Source organism: Myripristis murdjan, chromosome 16, assembly GCF_902150065.1.
Source record: "Myripristis murdjan chromosome 16, fMyrMur1.1, whole genome shotgun sequence".
In the NCBI taxonomy this organism is placed as follows: Eukaryota; Metazoa; Chordata; class Actinopteri; order Holocentriformes; family Holocentridae; genus Myripristis; species Myripristis murdjan.
The window spans coordinates 12,704,840-12,724,874 of NC_043995.1; the positions used below are offsets into that span (position 1 = coordinate 12,704,840).

At 42.6% G+C, this 20,035-nt stretch overlaps 1 protein-coding gene across 3 annotated transcripts in view; it reads right to left on the reverse strand.

Moving 5' to 3' along the window:
- The window catches only part of vps13b (vacuolar protein sorting 13 homolog B), a 379,425-nt gene that overhangs the window by 215,099 nt on the left and 144,291 nt on the right, over nucleotides 1-20,035 (reverse strand). For all 3 annotated transcript variants that reach the window (XM_030071613.1, XM_030071615.1, XM_030071614.1), the window contains 2 exons: nucleotides 8,403-8,512; nucleotides 3,354-3,486 (listed from right to left, as the gene is read on the reverse strand). In XM_030071613.1, the coding sequence (XP_029927473.1) occupies nucleotides 3,354-3,486; nucleotides 8,403-8,512 (243 nt within the window). The remainder of the gene's footprint in view (nucleotides 1-3,353; nucleotides 3,487-8,402; nucleotides 8,513-20,035) is intronic.

The following is a 20,035-nucleotide window of genomic DNA, read 5'->3' on the forward strand; positions in this document are numbered from 1 at the left end:
ACTCTTCTCATGAGGTGATGGGAGGGAAGGCTTTACAAAGGAAAATCCACCCTAACAACAGAATCTACATGTTATTCCTTTGACCATGGACGATGCAGGAGGCCAAATGAGAAATGGTTCTCAAGTTTCTAGCTTTATGTGGGAGCTGTCGATGCCAACAAGCCTGAGCTGAACTTTTTAAGATCACTTGGGTAATGCAAGTGAATTCTGATTTAGGCTGGATTTATACCTGAGCTGCCTTAGCACATAGCCCTCCTTTTCCACTCCATCCTCCCTCAACCAAGTAATACCCACAGAGGGGGTAAATATCCGGACATCATCAATCTACATATCAAGTACCTATATATCAAGTATCTAACCCACAATGATCGACCGACCATAGAGAATATGAAGAATTCGCATCCCCAATTAATCACAGGAAGGATGAGCTTTTGAGAGAAATGAGGGAGGATTGAATTTCAAAATATATGACCTTTATACTGTATATCAGATATCACAACAATCCACCAAACTTGGAGGACGTACCATTTTTTATTCATTACCAATGCCATCTTCATGTACAGAGAAACAAAATAACCAGTTAATAACAGGAAGGATGCATTATTATGAAGTGACAGGAAGGAACGAGTGGAGTAGAAAGACGGATGAAACCGAGTGCCTGCTGCAAAGTGAGTTCCTCTGCTGAGTCGAGCTGCAGTCCCACTGTGAATGTCCGACTGCAGGGAGGCTCATTGTTTCACCGTGATTAAAACCACAAGGGCTAAATGCCTTGGCCCTCTCCATATTCTGATTGCTCTCGGAAACAATTTGTAACTTTTCATTACATCTGCTTCTGTGACACTGTAGCCATTTCCAAAGGAGATGCTATTCATTTAACTACAAGTTTCAGTCCAACATAGAACAAATTAGGGGGGCAAGAGGAAGTGTGGGGGGGCTTTTTAATGAAATACAGTACCAACACCTAGTTACCACAGGCTTGTTTTCCCTTTACGAGAGAAATATTTGGATTAGAAAGAGCTTAAGACCGACTCAGTATATGTTTCTAATGAACTAATGCAGGCCAATAATGAGATGCCATATACAAACATGTCTAACACTAAACACTCCACTGCACACCCAAGTTCAGGCCAGATGTGCTGTCCATTTAAGATGTCATCCACAGACTGTGTGCCTGTGTGTTTGTGCGTATGTGTTGTCCGTTCATTCTAAAATCTAGCACAGGCTTTGTTTTCAGTCATGTACAGACAAACTGTCAGTCAGTCGGACAGTCAGACAAACAAAAATGCAGACAAACAGTGACATAGGGACTAATGGAAGAAAGGCAAACAGAAAAACAAGCAGCTGGCTTAACAAACACAAAAACAGCTTGACAAGCAAAAAATATCTATGACTACAAGATGGAGAAACAGACAGAGAGATAGATAGTTGGCAGATAGAGAGCCATGCAGATTGATAGCTAGTGTGCTCTAGTAGCACTGTCCTTTGGTTGAGTGTTGCTGATTAACTGCAGCATGCTTCAGCTGTGTGTCTGCTTACTGATGATCTCTAATACTGCTTGCTGAGACATCAGTAAGCAAAGATGCTGCACCCCAGAAAGGACTTTAGTGCAGACTGGATGAAAAGGACAAGAAGCAGCATGACCTTTCATCTGCAAGCTTTTAAAGAGAGCAAGAAAAGAACCCTAATGGTCTTTTTTAGAGCTCTAAAATGTCAAAGGAGCATTTTCCCTATCAAAACACTTGACAAAGGGGGAACGTCATACACATGCAATGTTATTTACAGCTACAGTATGAGCTCACCCAAAACAGGGAGTCATCACTCCTGTTGGGAGCACATTTCCCAGGGACTAAAGGGAAGGCAAACAATAACTTGCTTATTTCCCCAGACTCTTCAATGCAAAGCCTTGGCAGAAAATGTTTCAATCGTTTAAGTGTTTAGAGGACATGGAGTCTAAACACTGCTAGATTCAAATAGTAGAGACTGGGGAGAAGAAAAACTGCAAGTAATTCAGTTTCCCAACATAAAGCTAGCCAAGATGTTTCACTGGATCACATTAATTAAATATCTATATAGGAACATGAGAGAAAGGTGGGCTACTAAGTGTATAAATACGCCGTATGGGTATTAAATGAAAACCATTACTGAAGTCAGTATGGCTCTGTGTTGTGTCATGGACAGCTCCTAAACAGAGCAAATGCTTCAGCCATCCTCCAATCAAGTGTATAAGAAGTTATATGTCTTTGTGCGTGTCTGTATTTAGTGCTTCCCGTGGGTAGTGTTTCTGAGACTGCTATACAATATCACAGTGGTCCACCACAAACAGATTGCTCACACTGATGAAACTAACATTACGAGTGCTTATTGCACTGCACGTGCATGTCTCTGAAACTCCTGCAATTCCTGTCCTGGCCCGGCTTGGCACCACCACCAAAAACCTATGGGAGTCCCTGGTGTGTATGTATTTAATGGTGTGTTCATGGCCATAAAGCAGGCAGTCACATCCTTGACAAGGGCTGGAACTGCATCATCCAGTCTTCATCCCTGTCCTCCTCTCCTCTGTTTCTCCAATCTGTCCATCCTGAGCCCCAAAGGATTCAGAGTTTCCAACTTAGAGACAGCAAGACATCGAGTTGGAAAATACACTGGAGAGGATCTAAGGAAGGACCACAGCAATGGTGTGTGTGTCTTTGTGTAAATGTGTCTGCCTGTATGTACATGCCTACGTGTGAGTGTGTGTGTGTGTGTGTGTGTGTGTGTGTGTGTGTGTGTGTGTGTGTGTTCTGAGGAAGGGGGGGGGGTCCCAGAAAGTGGAAAACCGGCATAGAGGAGGGCTCCAGACAGCCAAGCCACTCATCTATTCTGGGCATCCAGAGCCCGCAGAGCCACAGTAATACTACTAGAGGAGGAAAACAGAGGAGTAGAAGCCTGGTTATGTGGTGTCCTCCGAGGATCGGGGTCACGCAGGTGTCAGGGCGCTGCAGTGTGTTATGTAACAACTTAGTAACATGGATTCATTACATAGAAACGGGGTTAAATACTGTAAGTTGTTTTTATTCCACTATCAAAATAAGAGCAACTCCTTGACACTGTGGCAGTTATTGCAAATATCAAAGGAGCAGTAAATGTCAGCAAGGTTGTTGTGAGGATATTAATCCTTATGCAAAAGAAAACTGGAGACAAACAGTGACAAGATCGCTTTACTTAACCTAGGAAACTCCAACTTTATGAGTGTGGCTCTAAATTTCATGGATACTGTGTCGTTATTTTATGATAGCGACATCTGATTGATTCAGTATTATGCCATGATGTCATCGATATTAAAATATGGCTCAGTTCGGGGTTGAGAAGCCTACCTGTCACTGTCTTGGTTTTGACCGGGCTGCTGGCATAGTCTGAGGCCTGATTGGAGGGCTGTTTGGCCAGTGGCGTGCTCCCCACAGAGACCTCATCCTCTCTCCTCTTGGACAGGGGAGCTGCTCCTGGAGGCTGCAATGACATCACAGTATGCCTGAGCTCTCATGGGGCCATGGGAAATGTAGTCTTAAGGATGTTTACATAAAAATAACAGCATAATGTTAACCAATGCATTTTGTTTAATTTAACACATCTGAGTGAATGCCCATTTCCTTTGAAGCGTGCATTCAAAGATGGCTAAAATATGTCTTATGCCTGCTTTTTAATGAGTTTTACTAATTTTTAGAACCAACATTTCTTCAGTCTGACATACAACCTCAACAGCAACATCCAGAGAAAGAGCAGGTCTTACCAAATATACGACTGCTGTGTAATTAAAAAAAGATAGACGTTTAATTAAAATGAAATTAAAATTCAAAGATCTGGGTTAATCGGATGACATGAGACACTAAGACAGAGGGGGTGGGGGGCAAGAGAAGAGAGAAGAGAACGAGGAAAAGAAGAGCTGTGGAACACAACAGAGGACTCCAAGAGCAACAAGGACCAGCAACAACTGTATGTTTGTTTTGAGCAGCCTCCCACACTGCTGGCAGGGCAAACACACACAAACACACCAGCGCACATGCACACATGCCCATGTATGCGCGCGCACGCACACACACACACACACACACACACACACACACTCACGCACACACGCACACACACAGGGGCTGGCAGTGAGGTGGCTAAAAAACAGAAAAGTGGAAGGTTGTTCTGAAATGAGGAAACCCCATTACCATCAGCCAGCAACACCACTAGGCTATGATACAGCTGCACAAGGCCACAGGCCAACCATCTACTGCAGCCTGTATAAACACACACACACAGACATACGCTCACACACACGCACACACACGCACACACACACACGCACGCACGCACGCACGCACGCACGCACGCACGCACGCACGCACGCACGCACGCACACACACACACACACACACACACACACACACACACACACACACACACACACACGCTGAACATTGGTGCAGTTTTTCAATAATTGGGTCGAGACCCACAGGCTGGCTGTGGTAAGATTAAAAATGGGCTCCCAAATTATATTAGTATTCAAAGCTACTGACTGTGTTATGATGCCAAACCTTTCCCATATCCTTACAAACAAAATGTAGGGTGAATAACATATTGTGTGCTAGAAGATTAGTAGCCTAAAGTCAGGGTCAAATGTAGGTATGACTACACCAAAACCTGCAAAATAAGATTTAGGCCTTTGAAAATGTGGATCTGCTTATGAAATTTTAAAAACTCCTCCGTGGAAACACAATTTGCACACCAACAAATTAACATACTCATAGACAATGTACATGTGTTGTACATTCAGACACACACACACAGCGCTTGCACAAGTGTCTAGGAGAGGCTGGGGAAACGCACAGAGGACAGAACTATACATACACATACATATATTTGAAATACAAATACTCACTCATGACTGTGTAAATATGACATTTAAACATACAGATGGCACTCTCAAACTGTATGGACATACCATATGAACAGCTTGATGGTTCATGTGTTATTTAGATAGCAAGAAAAAAAAATGAAATGCATGAAAGTCAAAAAATGGAAACAAAACTAAATATTTTATATTTATATGTGTACACTTAATGGAAAATATGTGCTTGGCCACATTTTAATACTCATGCTAAAAGCAGGTACCTTAACAAATGACCATTCCTCATTCCTGGTGGATGACATAATATGAGCTAACTCCCTGTACCACACACACTGAGGGGGCTGAGAACAGCCAAGGCAAATGCCTCTGTGCTTCCCAAACCTCTTTTTTTCCTATTATCCCCTTTCTCCTTGTTGGCCCTGTCCCGACACTTGCTCCTTAGTCTTCTCTGCTCTCTGTTGTTTCTTTTTTTGCTCCAATAATGTTAGATTACTTTCCTCACCTTCCCTATACTTCTCATTGGCTTTGCCGTCTATTGTCTCACATCACTATTTACTCAAAGTCCCTTTACTGCTTTATATGTTCCTTCATACCTTGTCGTCTTTCTTTCTTTAATTCCTTGTCCCTGTTCCAGTCTCCACCTTAATTTATCTTTTCTACCATCCACTTTCTTTATCCCCTTTTATACCATCTTCCTTCCCTCCACTTCTTGTGCCTCCCTGCACCATCTCCTCCACTTTGCTTTCTCCCTCTATACCCTCCTTTCTTCTCCAACCCTCCTGATTTGCCCCATGTACAACTCCCCCTCCACCTCTGTGCCCTCCACCTTCCATTCTTTCCTTTTCTACTCTTGCTCCCCATACTTCCAACTTCCCTCCCTCCTATCCCTCTCTCAACAACTCCCTGTCCCTTTCCCTGCTCCCTGCTCCCTCCTCCCCATATCTCCCCTGTGGTTACCTCCCATCCTGACCTGAACCAGACAAAGTCTCATCTCATCTGTCCTTCACTTGCTGTTGTCTGGCCTTCAGCTAGTGGCCTTGTCTAAACCAGCAAGGCCTTGGCAAGCAGCCCTGACAGGCAGATGAGGTGGAGGGCCTCACACACACACACACACACACACACACACACACACACACACACACACACACACACACACACACACACACACACACACACACACACACACACACACACACACACACACACACACACACACACACACACACACACACACACACATCCACTATTGTATGTTTGCACACACAGCAGCCAACCTTGTGTATCCTTCACACTGGCAGCAGTTCAACTCATAACATGTGTTTACCCTCGTACTGCAACAACCTCCAGTGTGAGAGGCCAATACACACTCCCAGTATAACTCCAGTAATTAACTACGTCTCTCCCTGCATGACACACACACACACACACACACACACACACACACACACACACACACACACACACACACACACACACACACACACACGCACACACACACACACACACACACACACACACACACACACACACACACACACACACACACACACACACACAGAGTAGCACACATACACTAAAGCTCACATGTGCGCACCGAAAGCCTTTCCAAACTGCAGGAGGCATGAAACAGAATGGCTTGCTGAAAAAAGAAACATTAAAAGTATTACAATATGATACTTTCATTTACTAGATACATTTGTGTGCATTTATGGGGTGAACCTGCACTATATCCCAGGCAATCAGGCTAAGCACGTCTCCAGGTCTGTGTGTGTGCGTGAGTGTGTGTGTGTGTGTGTGTGTGAGTGAGTGAATGAGTATGTGGACCATGGGCACAGAGCATTCAATGTCCATAACCATCACCATGACCCCTGTCAAATAAATAGAGAGAGACTGGATGGAAGACAGGGAGCAGAACACATGGAAAAAGGTAGCCAGGAAGGAAAGGGAGGGAGGTAGAACAACAGAGAGGCATTTACATTTTAGGCATTAAACCAGTGCTATCCATAGCCATTTACAGTGAAGACAACAGTGGACCAGGGCTCGTTATATATATATATATATATATATATATACACACTATATTACCAAAAGTATTCGCTCACCTGCCTTTACTCATACTATGAACTGAAGTGCCATCCCATTCCTAACCCATAGAGTTCAATATGATGTCGGTCCACCTTTTGCAGCTATTACAGCTTCAACTCTTCTGGGAAGACTGTCCACAAGGTTGAGGAGAGTGTTTATAGGAATTTTTGACCATTCTTCCAAAAGCGCATTGGTGAGGTCACACACTGATGTTGGTCGAGAAGGCCTGGCTCTCAGTCTCCGCTCTAATTCATCCCAAAGGTGTTCTATCGGGTTCAGGTCAGGACTCTGTGCAGGCCAGTCAAGTTCATCCACACCAGACTCTGTCATCCATGTCTTTATGGACCTTGCTTTGTGCACTGGTGCACAGTCATGTTGGAAGAGGAAGGGGCCCGCTCCAAACTGTTCCCACAAGGTTGGGAGCATGGAATTGTCCAAAATGTTTTGGTATCCTGAAGCATTCAAAGTTCCTTTCACTGGAACTAAGGGGCCAAGCCCAGCTCCTGAAAAACAACCCCACACCATAATTCCTCCTCCACCAAATTTCACAGTCGGCACAATGCAGTCTGAAATGTACGGTTCTCCTGGCAACCTCCAAACCCAGACTCGTCCATCAGATTGCCAGATGGAAAAGCGTGATTCATCACTCCAGAGAACGCGTCTCCACTGCTCTAGAGGCCAGTGGCGGCGTGCTTTACACCATTGCATCCGACGCTTTGCATTGCACTTGGTGATGTGTGGCTTGGCTGCAGCTGCTCGGCCATGGAAACCCATTCCATGAAGCTCTCTGCGTACTGTACTTGGGCTAATCTGAAGGTCACATGAAGTTTGTAGCTCTGTAGCAATTGACTGTGCAGAAAGTCGGCGACCTCTTTGCACTATGCGCTTCAGCATCCGCTGACCCCTCTCCGTCACTTTACGTGGCCTACCACTTCGTGGCTGAGTTGCTGTTGTTCCCAAACGCTTCCATTTTGTTATAATAGAGCTGACAGTTGACTGTGGAATATTTAGGAGCAAGGAAATTTCACGACTGGATTTGTTGCACAGGTGGCATCCTATGACAGTTCCACGCTGGAATTCACTGAGCTCCTGAGAGCGGCCCATTCTTTCACAAATGTCTTGTTTCACAGTCTGCATGCCTGAGTGCTTGATTTTATACACCTGTGGCCAGGCCAAGTGATTAGGACACCTGATTCTGATCATTTGAATGGGTGAGCGAATACTTTTGGTAATATAGTGTATGTATATATATATATATATATATATATATATATATATATCATAACTTAATTTTTCATAAAGTAAATATTTTGTAAATATTTTGTGACAGCACTAAAAACATTGTGATATTCCATCTTGTCCATATCGCCCAGCCCTACAGTGGAGTAACCTTCAATTCCTAAATTGCGACAAATTTGGTCGGACTGAAAAGGGAATGAAATACCTGTTGTTGCTGTCTGCTGCTCCCTCTGTGAGGCTGGTGCAGCAGCCAAGTACAGAAGACAGGGTCTACGTTGACGGCAATGCCCTGTACACTGACCAGCAGTACAGCACCTGCACAACATAAACACAGAAAGAGAGAAAAACTGATCAGGTGTTAAATTTAACCATCGGGAGAAAGAATGTGAATGATTGTCTCTGAAAGCCAAGATACAGAATAAAGTATTAAGTATTTCTTCAATATCCCACTGAGATTTTTTTCTTTCTTTCTCTTTCTTGGATGTTTTAGCCCTTTTACTACATGGTGTGCGTACCTTGCATAACTATGATCCATTTTCAAGCACACAATGCATTTTAGGTTTATAAATATGGGCTTGATTAGCATATTTTTAAAATTAAAATTTTAAAATTCTTGAAATTCTCTGGTGCATTGGCTAGGATTCATTCAGAGTTCCATGAGTTTAGGAGCCATAGACATTTGAATTCAGTTTGTAAAACAATGTTCAGGGACTATTTTTGGGCATGTAAGCACATTGTAAGGAATAGTCCATCCATGTGTAACCAGTAAAGTGGAAAAACAGTCTTTGTACTTGGTTATACTGAATATCTTAAATTTTTCAAAGCAAGAGTGAGCCAAATCCAAATCAACCTTTTCATGATGTCCATGTTTGCTTATCATTTGTCTTCTCTGCGCAATTCTCTGACTAAACAGTGCATGAATGAAATGCTGCCAACTTTGAAGGCCCACATTCCAGAGCTGCTTGCCAGCATGTGAAGGCAGAAGGCTTTTCAATATGGCATTTAGATACCATGCAATGACACAGTAACAATGACAAAAGCTGGCAAAAGTTGACAAAATTCAATCACCTCGCTACAAGTTGATTGTCATACAGTGTTGAAACAAATAGAAATGAATGTAGAGCATAATAAATATGAAATTTAGTTAACAGACAAAAACTTGAAAAATCATGAGTGTCCCCAGGCCCTCCTCCTGCATTAAACAGAAATTACAAAAATTGGCAGCAACAGATATACAACCAGCTTTGACATAATCTACATCAATGCTAGCAAACAGGGACCTGATGTGAGAGTGTCAGCTCGCTACTGGTTTGTAAATATCCAGCTTCAAGAAACAAAACAAACTTAATTGAATAGGATTCAGGTAAAGAGATGTATGTGGTAACTATGTGAACTAAAAAGTTGCAAAAAATCTGTGAATGAAAAAAAAAAATTCTCCACTGCTTTTACAGCAACTACGACTGCAAAGTAGGAAATGAAATGATATAAATCACTGAACGCAATGTAAGCTAATAATCAAATGAGTTCAAGTGAATAGTACAAATCTGCTCAGAATGAGTTTCAAGTTTCCCCACTCCTGAACATTCATGCTATACTAATGACCTGCCAGTGGGTACTGACCCTTCTCCCTGTAGAGTGGCGAGGGGCACAGTTTGTTTCAATTGCACTGTTCAAAGTAGTGTTGCACAAAGCCAAGAATAACATTTTCTTTTGATAAATTTCTATGAAACTCAAGACTTTCTCGGGGTTTTGGTTTACTCTTAAATCATAATCTTTACAAACAATAAGCGGGCCCTGAGATAATGCGTTAGGATCCTATCAATAATGATTCCCATGCTGGGAGGATTAGCGCAGGGTCCCTGGCGTGCCGTGGAATTTCCCGGCATGACGATAGGAGGACGTTTCGGCTCTAGCAGGACTTTCAGCAGTTTAATGGAGCTTTGGAAAAGGCCTGGTCTTCTGTTTCAGGCCCCGAGGCAGAGGAAAGAAAGAGAGAAAGGATATATGTGTGTATCACCTCTGACTGGGCCTGATTGCTCTCTCTCTCTCTCTCTCTCTTAATGGCACTGACAGAACATGACAGGGGTGGGAATCTCATGATTCCATTTGATTTCGATTCGGTATTAAATAACATTTAATTCAAAATCAATTCATGATCCAGTGTATCTACAGTAGTTTTTGATCTAGACCTCCTTTGACTGCCCAGTGAGAAAACAGCGAAATCAAACTGTTGTAGCTTTTCACAAATGAAATTAATGTTTTTGGAGTCTGAAAGCTTAGTTTTACAAAGTGTTTAGGCTCTCAAATTGAATATATCTCTGGTTTGATCAGTCTGTTTACATTATTTGTGGAGGTATCAGACAATATCTCTTTTACTTTCCCTGAACTCAACACAGAGGGTGTGAATTCATCAGCAAGAGCATGTCCACTTATCATACGGTGCACTGTGGTACAGCAGCTAAAAACCACAAAATTTTACCAAACAAATATACAGAATCTAGGTAAGGCAACTGTTTCACAATATACACTTCACTGATTTGAGGAGGTTTGACTCATCAACTAAACCACGGGTATTAAAATTTTAGGAGGTCCAGTTACTCAAAGTTCCTCCCCAGCAAAGGTGCAAGCCATCATATCTAACTTGACTTGTTAGCTTATACAAATGTAGTATTCAAGGTCTATGTGTAAAATTCAAAAATATGTACCTTTCCCAGCCATTCTCACAACAGACACATTGTAAAAGTGCAAAAAATAAACGAGCAGGCCTACTTAGAAATGTAAGTATCAAAATGAGTTTCCCTTAAAAATAGAACTGAAAATAAAACACTGCTCATTTCAGTCCTCAGCTGGGTCTTTATCCTAAGCATTTATCTGTAATCATCCATTAAAGCGCCTGTTGCAAAACTGAGGCCACATTAGGCATAAAACAGCTTTACTGGATGAAAAATAGTGTTATTTTGCACAAATACAAATTTATCTTTAACACATCTTTTGCATTTTTCTCTCTCACTGAATACAAGTGCCTCCTGTTGTACAGGTGTTTTGATTGGCCAAGATGGCTGGTTGATTTAAATAATGCACAGGACTGGACAAGACATGGAGATACAGTAGCCACAACAAAACACATTATAAAAAGTTTGCGAATTATTTTGTGGTCCGGGCGGAACCATTACTGGGTCTGCACCTGGACTGGAGTCTGTGAACTAGTAACACTTGAACTGAATGTTTTGCAAATCTTTTGAGCAGGTTAGTTGGTGAATAAAACTGCCTTAGCGCTTGATATTTGCTGTTTTATTCCAGACCTCCAAAGGAAAAGCCATTGTTATCAACAAGACTGTAGGAGTGCAGGTCTTTTCAAAAGAAACAGACTATGGACAGAGTTCAGAGTTAGCTGTACAGTAGCCACAGTGTGCTGCACTGTGAGTCTGTGACTCCAGCTTTGTGCTTGTGGCAGAGCTGTGCTGTAGCGCATTGGCTTTTTGAAAAGCGCGTTGGCTTTTCAGAAAACTGAAAAGCCAACATGAGTGAAAAAAAGAATGATTTGATTTTTTAGAATATGTGAATTGATGCAGAATCATACAGATGAGAATCACAATTCTTGACAAGAATCAATTCCCCCATCCCAAGAACACAATCTCTTTCCTTCTCTCTCTCTCATTTTTCTACATACATTCTTCTTCATCTTCTCCTCCTCCTCTCTCTCTCTCTCTCTGTCTCTCTCTCTCTCTCTCTGCCTCTCTCTCTCTCTCACACACACACACACACACACACACACACACACACACACACACGTTACACCAGCCCTCGAGTTTGGCACAGATTGCTCCCTCCTCCACCGTTCCCTGTGAACAATGCAAATAAAACAGCTCTAATTTGCTCCACTTTTACAGCATTCTGTGATTTGTGGCCTGTGAGCCAGTGTGTGTGTGTGTGTGTGTGTGTGTGTGTGTGTGTGTGTGTGTTCCCTCTGAGTGTAAATGTAAGGTGTGAAATTTGTGGTGTGTGCGTCTATGTAAGCATAAGACCTGTGAAATGTGTGTGTATGCTGTGTGACTGTGTTCCCTCTGTGTGTACATGTATATAAGGTGTGAAAATATGGGTGGCGTGTGTTTGTGTGAGTCCATGTTGCTCTGGCTGCTGTGTGAGCACAAAGAGTTGCTAAGCATTATTCACCAGGTGCCCTTTAATCCATAGCCCTGCATGTTTTAAGAGCGATTACAGAATCCTCTGAGGGGAGGCAGACACTAATTCTCACTGGATCAAGTCAAACAGACTGGGAGGCTTTTCATCCTGTCCCCTTTCCTTATTTCTCTTTTTGTTCTCTATACTTTCTGCAACATCTTCTATCTTTCCCTTTGTATTTAATTTCCCCATTATATAGATACAGCTCCCCTCCCTTCTTGCTCTCTACTCCTTCCTTGTATGCTTTACTCCTACTGTTCCATCCTTGAGTCCTCCACTTATTTCCCATTGCCCATCTTTACTTACGTGTTTTCTTCTAAATTCCATTTCTACCTATCATTTTACCATCCATCCTTCTATCCACCCATTTTCTATCCTCCCTCGCCCCCATCTATCCTCGTTTCCCTCTCTCCACTCTCCCTTCCCAAACCATTCCTCCGCCTTTCCTCATCATCTCCTATCCACCTCTCCCTCCCTCCCTCCTACTGAAAGGGAATCATAACCTCAGCCCTGTGGCTTGAACTCCTACACCACAGTGTGGCTGCTTAATAGGCCTTGGCTGTGGCTGCAGCGCTGGGGCCCTGCTTCAAGTGGTTTCATCATAGCCCAGAACAGCACTGAGCAGTATAGAACCCAAATGGCTGGGAATGGGCTGAGTAGTGAAGATGTATTCAATAAATTGACCCTAAATCGTGGTCTCAGGGACCCACTGAGCACGATGAAGCACATTCAGCATAAATGAGTCATAGTGTAATAAGTCATATTACATAGATGATGGATTGTTTATTTAAAAGTTACTGCAGAGGTAAATGAGTTAAAAAAAAATGAAAAAGAAAAAGAAACAAGATATAAAATGCCTAATTGCAGATAAGTGTTGCGTTTAGAGCTGCTTGGCTGTGGTTATTGTACAGCATCAGTATGTATGATGCCAAACTATGTCCTAAAGGCGTGTTCGCACTACTCTGCTTTCTTCAAAATGCCAACGCCTTTTTCACCTTGGAAGACATGGGGAGCGGCCACAACATGAACAGAAAGCAGCCACATTGGAAAAAATGCTGTACCCAGTTTCCTCTTAGGCAAAGTGGTGCAGTTTAAAAGAAGTTCAACGTTTTCGAGGAGACCACATGACACATTTTTGTGAGCTCAACAATCACGAATCACAGGAAGCAGGATTTCACACTATGCAGGCAGCTCATAGGCACATCTGCCCACGCTGTCAAAGCCAGTGCAGACAGTATTTGCTTTCATCATTTTATCATGTAACTCAATGTTTTTTGAGTAAATTGTTGAGTGTGGACTGGTGTGTGTATTTACTGCTGGCTGTGCAACAAATTACCCCTCAGGGATAATAAAGATTACCTTGACCTTAACCTTTGCCATGTACAAATAAAATAAACAAAAACCCACATATGCAATATGCATGCATGTATCCATTGTTTGTTTGGGTAACCACTATCTAGTTTACAATAAAAACAAAATTCTGAATGTCAGTGCCTGCTGAATGAACCATCCATTACTGCTGTCATGCAACTGAATTTATTATTAAGCAAACTAAGTAGGAAAATAAGAAATTATAAGTTATAGACTGAATAAATACAGCAAGCAAAGTAGAAGAGAAAAACAAGTAAATTTAAAAAATGAGACCATGAAGTGAAAAATTGAATAAATTAAGTCAGCAAGTAGTGCCAGCAGCTTTCATCTAAAAACATGTTTGTTTCCCTTCTGCCCATGACCATAGCCATTACACACTTGACAGATCACAAGACCACCTCTCTTTCTGAGGTGAGCAGAACAACTTAACTTTACCAAAAAATCTTATCTTGTTTATGCTCTGCATGTCTTTGACACTCTAATTCTTTCTTGCTTGCTTTCTTTCTTTCATGCTCTCCGTCTAACGACTCATCTAAACTACCACTGAAGAATAACAGCCTCAAATCATCTATCTTTGAAAAGAAATATGTGTTGATCTTCCTTTTGAAGCTTTGAGAACCGAGGCTTTTACATCTATCCTCTGTGTCCTTGTTTCATCTCACTGTTGACACTACCATCTGAGTGACACATCCTTTGAAACTTGCGGCACCATAAAAGTCTGGCATGCTTACAGCAAGACCTCGGCAGCATGCTAACTGTTGTTCTTCTCTGCTCCGACAGGGTGGCATATGTGTAATTACCGCAAAGTGATGACAACGATAACAGTGGTGTTTTTCTTACTTCCAAAGTAATTCCTCAATGAAATAAAAACAGGAGAGAGACCTGCACTCGAAACACTGGCCCATGAAAACACGTACAAAGACAGACACACATGTGCATAGACATGTGTGAAATGACACACTTACCTTGACTCATGCACAGTGGGCCTATTAATGTCAGAGGTTTTTTGTTTTGTTTTGTTTTTTGTGGCTTAAGACCAGTGGGGTTAACAGAGAACATGGGGCTGCTGGTGTTGTTTTATGACTGTCTGACATCAGGTGCTCAGCAGCCAGCACCAGGCCAGACAGACAAAGCCTCTAACCTTCAACTCCTGTTTAGGTCAATTCTTGTTTCGGTCTCCTCTTCCCTGGGTCTGTTCCCTGTCAGTCTAAGTAGGAGTATATCAGTCATAGGTCTTTCTGCTTTTCAGCTGCCTTTTTTCAGTTTTTGTGGTTCATACATCAGACATTTCTGAGCATAAAACCATCTTTTGGTCAGTTTTTGTGAGCACGAAATTCAATAAACTGGGAGCGGTTAGGTCAATATAAGGTCAGCTAAGAGTCCCAAAGTTGAGCCTGCAGGACTGATTAGGGTTACAGAGGGCAAAACCTCCCAACCACAAAGCTATGACCCCAGACAGGCGAAGAGAGGGGTGAGAGGCATTCACTAACCACCCCCCAAGTAGAGGGTGGGTGGGGGTGTTGGTGTCCTAGCCAGCTAATCGCCCCCTCAGAATCGCTTCATTGTTGGATGTGAAGCAGCGCTGGGACCCTGCGTCCAGCTTCTCCAACAGAAAATAAATAAATATAGCCCGGCCCGCGTCAGCCAGATGACTTCTGACAGGTTTGGTTAATTTCGAAGCCAAGTAGCAAAACAAAACATTACGCCAGTGCGCGGGGCCTACGCTGCCTTTAATTGCTTTTCCGATGAGCTCATGACTCGAAGGTGTCCTGGAGCGAGCCGAGCAGCCCGACAGGTGTTCTACTGGTGTGTGTCGCTGTGAGTGTCTGTGACTGTGTGAGTTTGTGTGCAAGAGCTAGAGCTGTTGACACCACTGGAAAGGGCCTCAGCTGTGTGTGTGTGGGTGGGAGGAACAGGGTGTACAGTATATGTACATGCATGTGTATGCATGTGTGTGTATGACAGAAGTGAGTACATGTGCCTTTATGAACATAAGGAAGTGTTTGTGTTTATGTCCATTCATGTATGCTCTGTGGGACTGTGAACAGCCACCGACACATGCAGCTACACACCCTCACACACATACTCCCTACATTCTGACACACACACAGTGTGGTTGCGACCTGGCGGCCCGGGGGCAATGCCGCCACAGGAGCCCAGGGGCTCAGGAAGGACACAGGCAGGTTTGACTGGAAACAGATTCTGGCCTACGGAAAGCCTGCTCTCACTCTGGGCCCATGCACCTCTCTGCCCTCAACTCTGCAAATATGTGTATGTGTATGCACAAGCATGTGTGTGTGTGCTTTTAAGACAGCATGAAAGTGTGTGTCTTTCAACATAGCCCTATGGTGGTAGCCTGCAGTTGACAGGCTAGACCCACCTCATAAAGCTTGACTGTGGCTGTGGGTACAGTAACAGTTATAGGCAGGAAGAGAGCAGGAGAGTGATGCAACCGGGGGGAGAGAGAGAAAGACAGAGTGACAGAAGCACAAAGACAGGGAGACACAGACACGCAAAGTGAGACAAACAAAAACAAAGATGGAGAGACAATGGCAGATAGACAGAGATACGTAAACAGAGAGAACATATAGGATAGCGGATGATGAGAAAGTAAGAGTTGCCCCCCCCCATTTTCCTAATCTACATGATAAGTGACCAGGCCTCTGGGTTTGGCCATGGATCTGTGTGATTTATGGGATGACTAAGTCTTTGTGCATGCAAAGTTCTTGTGAACCAAATATATCAGACACAACCAAGCCTGAGTGAGCAGAAAAAGCTGTGGGTGTCTATGTCTATGCAATGTGCCTTCATTTAGTTGCTGCTGCATCTATGTGCACATGTATGTACATGCATATGTTTATATGAGTATGCCTGTCATCAATATCAATGCATGGACACATTTGTATACTGTGAGCACAGAAGGCTATGTCTCACAGGAAAAGACATGTAACCCTGTTCCCATGAAAGCTAAGGCTCTTTCCTTCCCATCTGCTAGACCTGGTGACTCATGATTATCTGTGGATGTCACACATTATTCAGACTCATGTCCAAGTCCAGACTGCAGTACTCAGCATGCAGCAATGATGGGGTGGAGCTGAAGGTGAAGATTGACTCTGCAGCAGTTGTACTTACTCTGTGCATTTCTGTATATGTGTGCATGTTCCTCTCCGCATCCATACAGTAAGTTCCAGCAATGTTTTCTTTATTTTTTACTTATTCAGTTATTTAGTTTTTTTCCTTGATATTATGTTACAGCTGAAGCTGAGAAATAGGTATAACTACTGACCAGCCCCTGGAAGGCTTCTGGTGTCAGCAAAAGAATCCTTCTCACTTGTTCTCACATTGTTTTATACTCATCCTGTGGAAGCTGTTTTTGGTACAGTAGCAATTATGTCATTATCAATGCCACACAAAATCCCAGCACAAGAAAACTTCAAGAAAGTTGCCATTCCAGAAGGGGTAATCTTGTTTGGTGAAAAATATATGAAAGAGAGCTGTCATATCATGGCGCCACCACAATAATGCTAGCTAAATCTCTAAAAATCTCTCAAAAAATTTCTCAAAATGAGAAACACTGGTGTTGCCATGCTGGCATGCCAACATCTGGCCACCTTCCTTAAACATGAGGTCAAACTGGCAGAGTTACTGCCATCACTCTGCCATCACCTTAGCAACATGATTGCTATAGATATGCTACTGATGAGTATAAAAGAAAGTAATGATTGTGATCATTTTTGTTCATAATATGATTTAGGTGATAGGAATATTTGTTTGGACCATATCAAACACACATGTATCTCTAGTATGAACATCAATAGTGAGGCCAGATAAGGGTTTGGGCAGCAGAACAGCAGCTCTGTCAGGCTCCACATGTTGATAAGAAACCCCCAAAGCCACCCATATCCCCCTTTCCACTTGATTCCTAGACTTCATAAATCCACATCAGCTCTCCTGGTGTTGAAAAGACAAGCAGACGCTGCACAGTCTCTGCCTATCTGGTTTGACTGCTGAAACCCATGCAGTTGTTATCTCTTCTCTTATTCTCTCTCCTACACTTTTTCAATCTCTCTCTCAGATACACACGAAAACTTGTTCTCTATCTCGCTCACTGGAAATCACCCTGAAGGAAAATGCTCAGAGTCACAACTAAATATGACCTGGTCCTTGTCAGCAAGATAGCTAGTGTTCTTAATGAGAGAAAAAACAGACTTAGGGCCTGATTGCATTAATGTATCATTACCATATCCATCATGGACATACAGTGCACTGTGTGAACCCTAAGTGAGCCCCAGTGTAATGTAAGGAGAACAGGAGAGACACTTCTGAGCTCATTAAAATAAACAGACTTCTGCTTCTGCTGCTGCTTTCCCACAGAGCAGTTTTACACTAGTTACCTTGAAAATTTCTTATCGCTGCTATCATTCAGCTGGCTCATGGGCTTTCTCTGCAGTTCAAGCCGAGTTCTCTTGGTTTGTCATGGGGAGAAGGGGAGTCAAGCAATTTAATGTCTGTCATTACCTGGGTTTCTATCCAAATGTTTTTATCCAAACTACGATGTACCAAACAGAATGCCAAGAGGAATAGAAATGGTAACATCTGAAGTTTTCTTGATACTTGTGTATGCTCTCGCAAGGCTCTAAAGTCTATAATAATAATAATAATAATAATAATAATAACAACAACGGAAATTCAATTGGCAAATGAATAACTGCACAGACTTGGCATGATCCACCCTACAATTGTCATATCAAACTGGCATCATGTACCAGGAGTCTGCTGTCGTTGAATGACCAATAGCAGGTGCATCAATATTATCAGGTGTGTTTTTTGTTGATTTTGGTTGTTCATGTTGAGATGGCACAAAAAAAATGACCAACATTAGCCAACTTATTACTAAATGCCCCAATACTAATGAAATATTGTAGTGCTGCATTTTTGCTGTGCTGTGTTAGAGGTTATTGTTTGGCTCAGTAAGCCAATATATTGTTTAAGACATCTGATGGAAACCTGGCTAATTCATACTATTTTTTTTCCAACAAAATTTTATTTGAAAGTTTAACAACACACAGTAGCTACAGCAGCTAAGACTGCCAGGCATCCAGTCCATTTGATTTTCTCTCCTGTTATAATTTCTCTCTAATCATCCACCCTCTGCTGTTGCTTCTCCTTTATTCGGTCTCCATCCAGAAACTGACCGGCCCCGTGGCCCAGCTGTCCCATGTAACTAACATGCAGACAGCAGGCATTCAACTTCAGGTCCTCCAGCCATCTTCTCTCCACAGCTCTCGACAGCCTTCAGATTTTTGGAGAGCCGTACGGGACAACCGAGGACGAGATCCTGTCTTCAATTACCTTCATTTCTTTCCATCTCTCAGTGTGAACTCTGTTCCCTCAGTCTTTCAGCTTGGCCTTTTGTCAGTTCAGTAGACTTAGTAATGATCTCACTGACAGATCAAAGACCTCTGGCTGAGATTTGGGGTCACTCAGGAAGCCTGGAATGCTCGACTAGAGAATCTGAAATTTGCACAGCAATATGCAATGGATCCTCTCGTCTGTCTTTCTGTCTCCCTGTCAATCAGTTCATTGGTCTGTGAGTGCGTCTGTTGGGCAATTTGTTCATTTTAAATTTTGGCGACACATTTGATGCTAATTGCTCATTACTGTGGGGTCTTTGCAATGCATTTCCCAAAGATCACCCATCAATCAAACAGTGCAACAAGCACTGATGTCTTTTTCCTTGGGTTTTCCAAGGATTCATTTTAGGTGGCATTTTTGTCTGCTCAGCTGTGATGGCTATCATTGCTCATGCCCACTACCCAGATCTTCTTTTATTCAAAATTAACACCTGTTGGTGCTGATATAAATGTAAAAGGCACCATTTTCGTCATGCAAATGGATTTTTAACCAGGAAAGATCTACATGACACTGAGTAATTATTGAAACCTTTCAGGATTTAGGTACAGTGACTATTGTCTGATATCAACACAGCAGAAAAAATACTATTTATTTATGTGCAAAGGTCTCTGATTATTAATTTAACAAACAGGTTAAGCACAAAGTACTTTTTAGAAGGGACACAGCAGCACATTTGTCAGAGGATCAGCCCCTCTGTCTGCCTGTCAGCATATTTATCCTTCTCCACAGATATCTGTCTGTCAGACTGCCTGTGTCTGTATTATACAGTATGTGTTTAGTTAAGGTGAGAAACTAGCATCTAGTTCTAATACAGTAGTCCTCATTAAATATTCAGCATTTATGTACTTCTAAGAATTTATTCTAAGACAT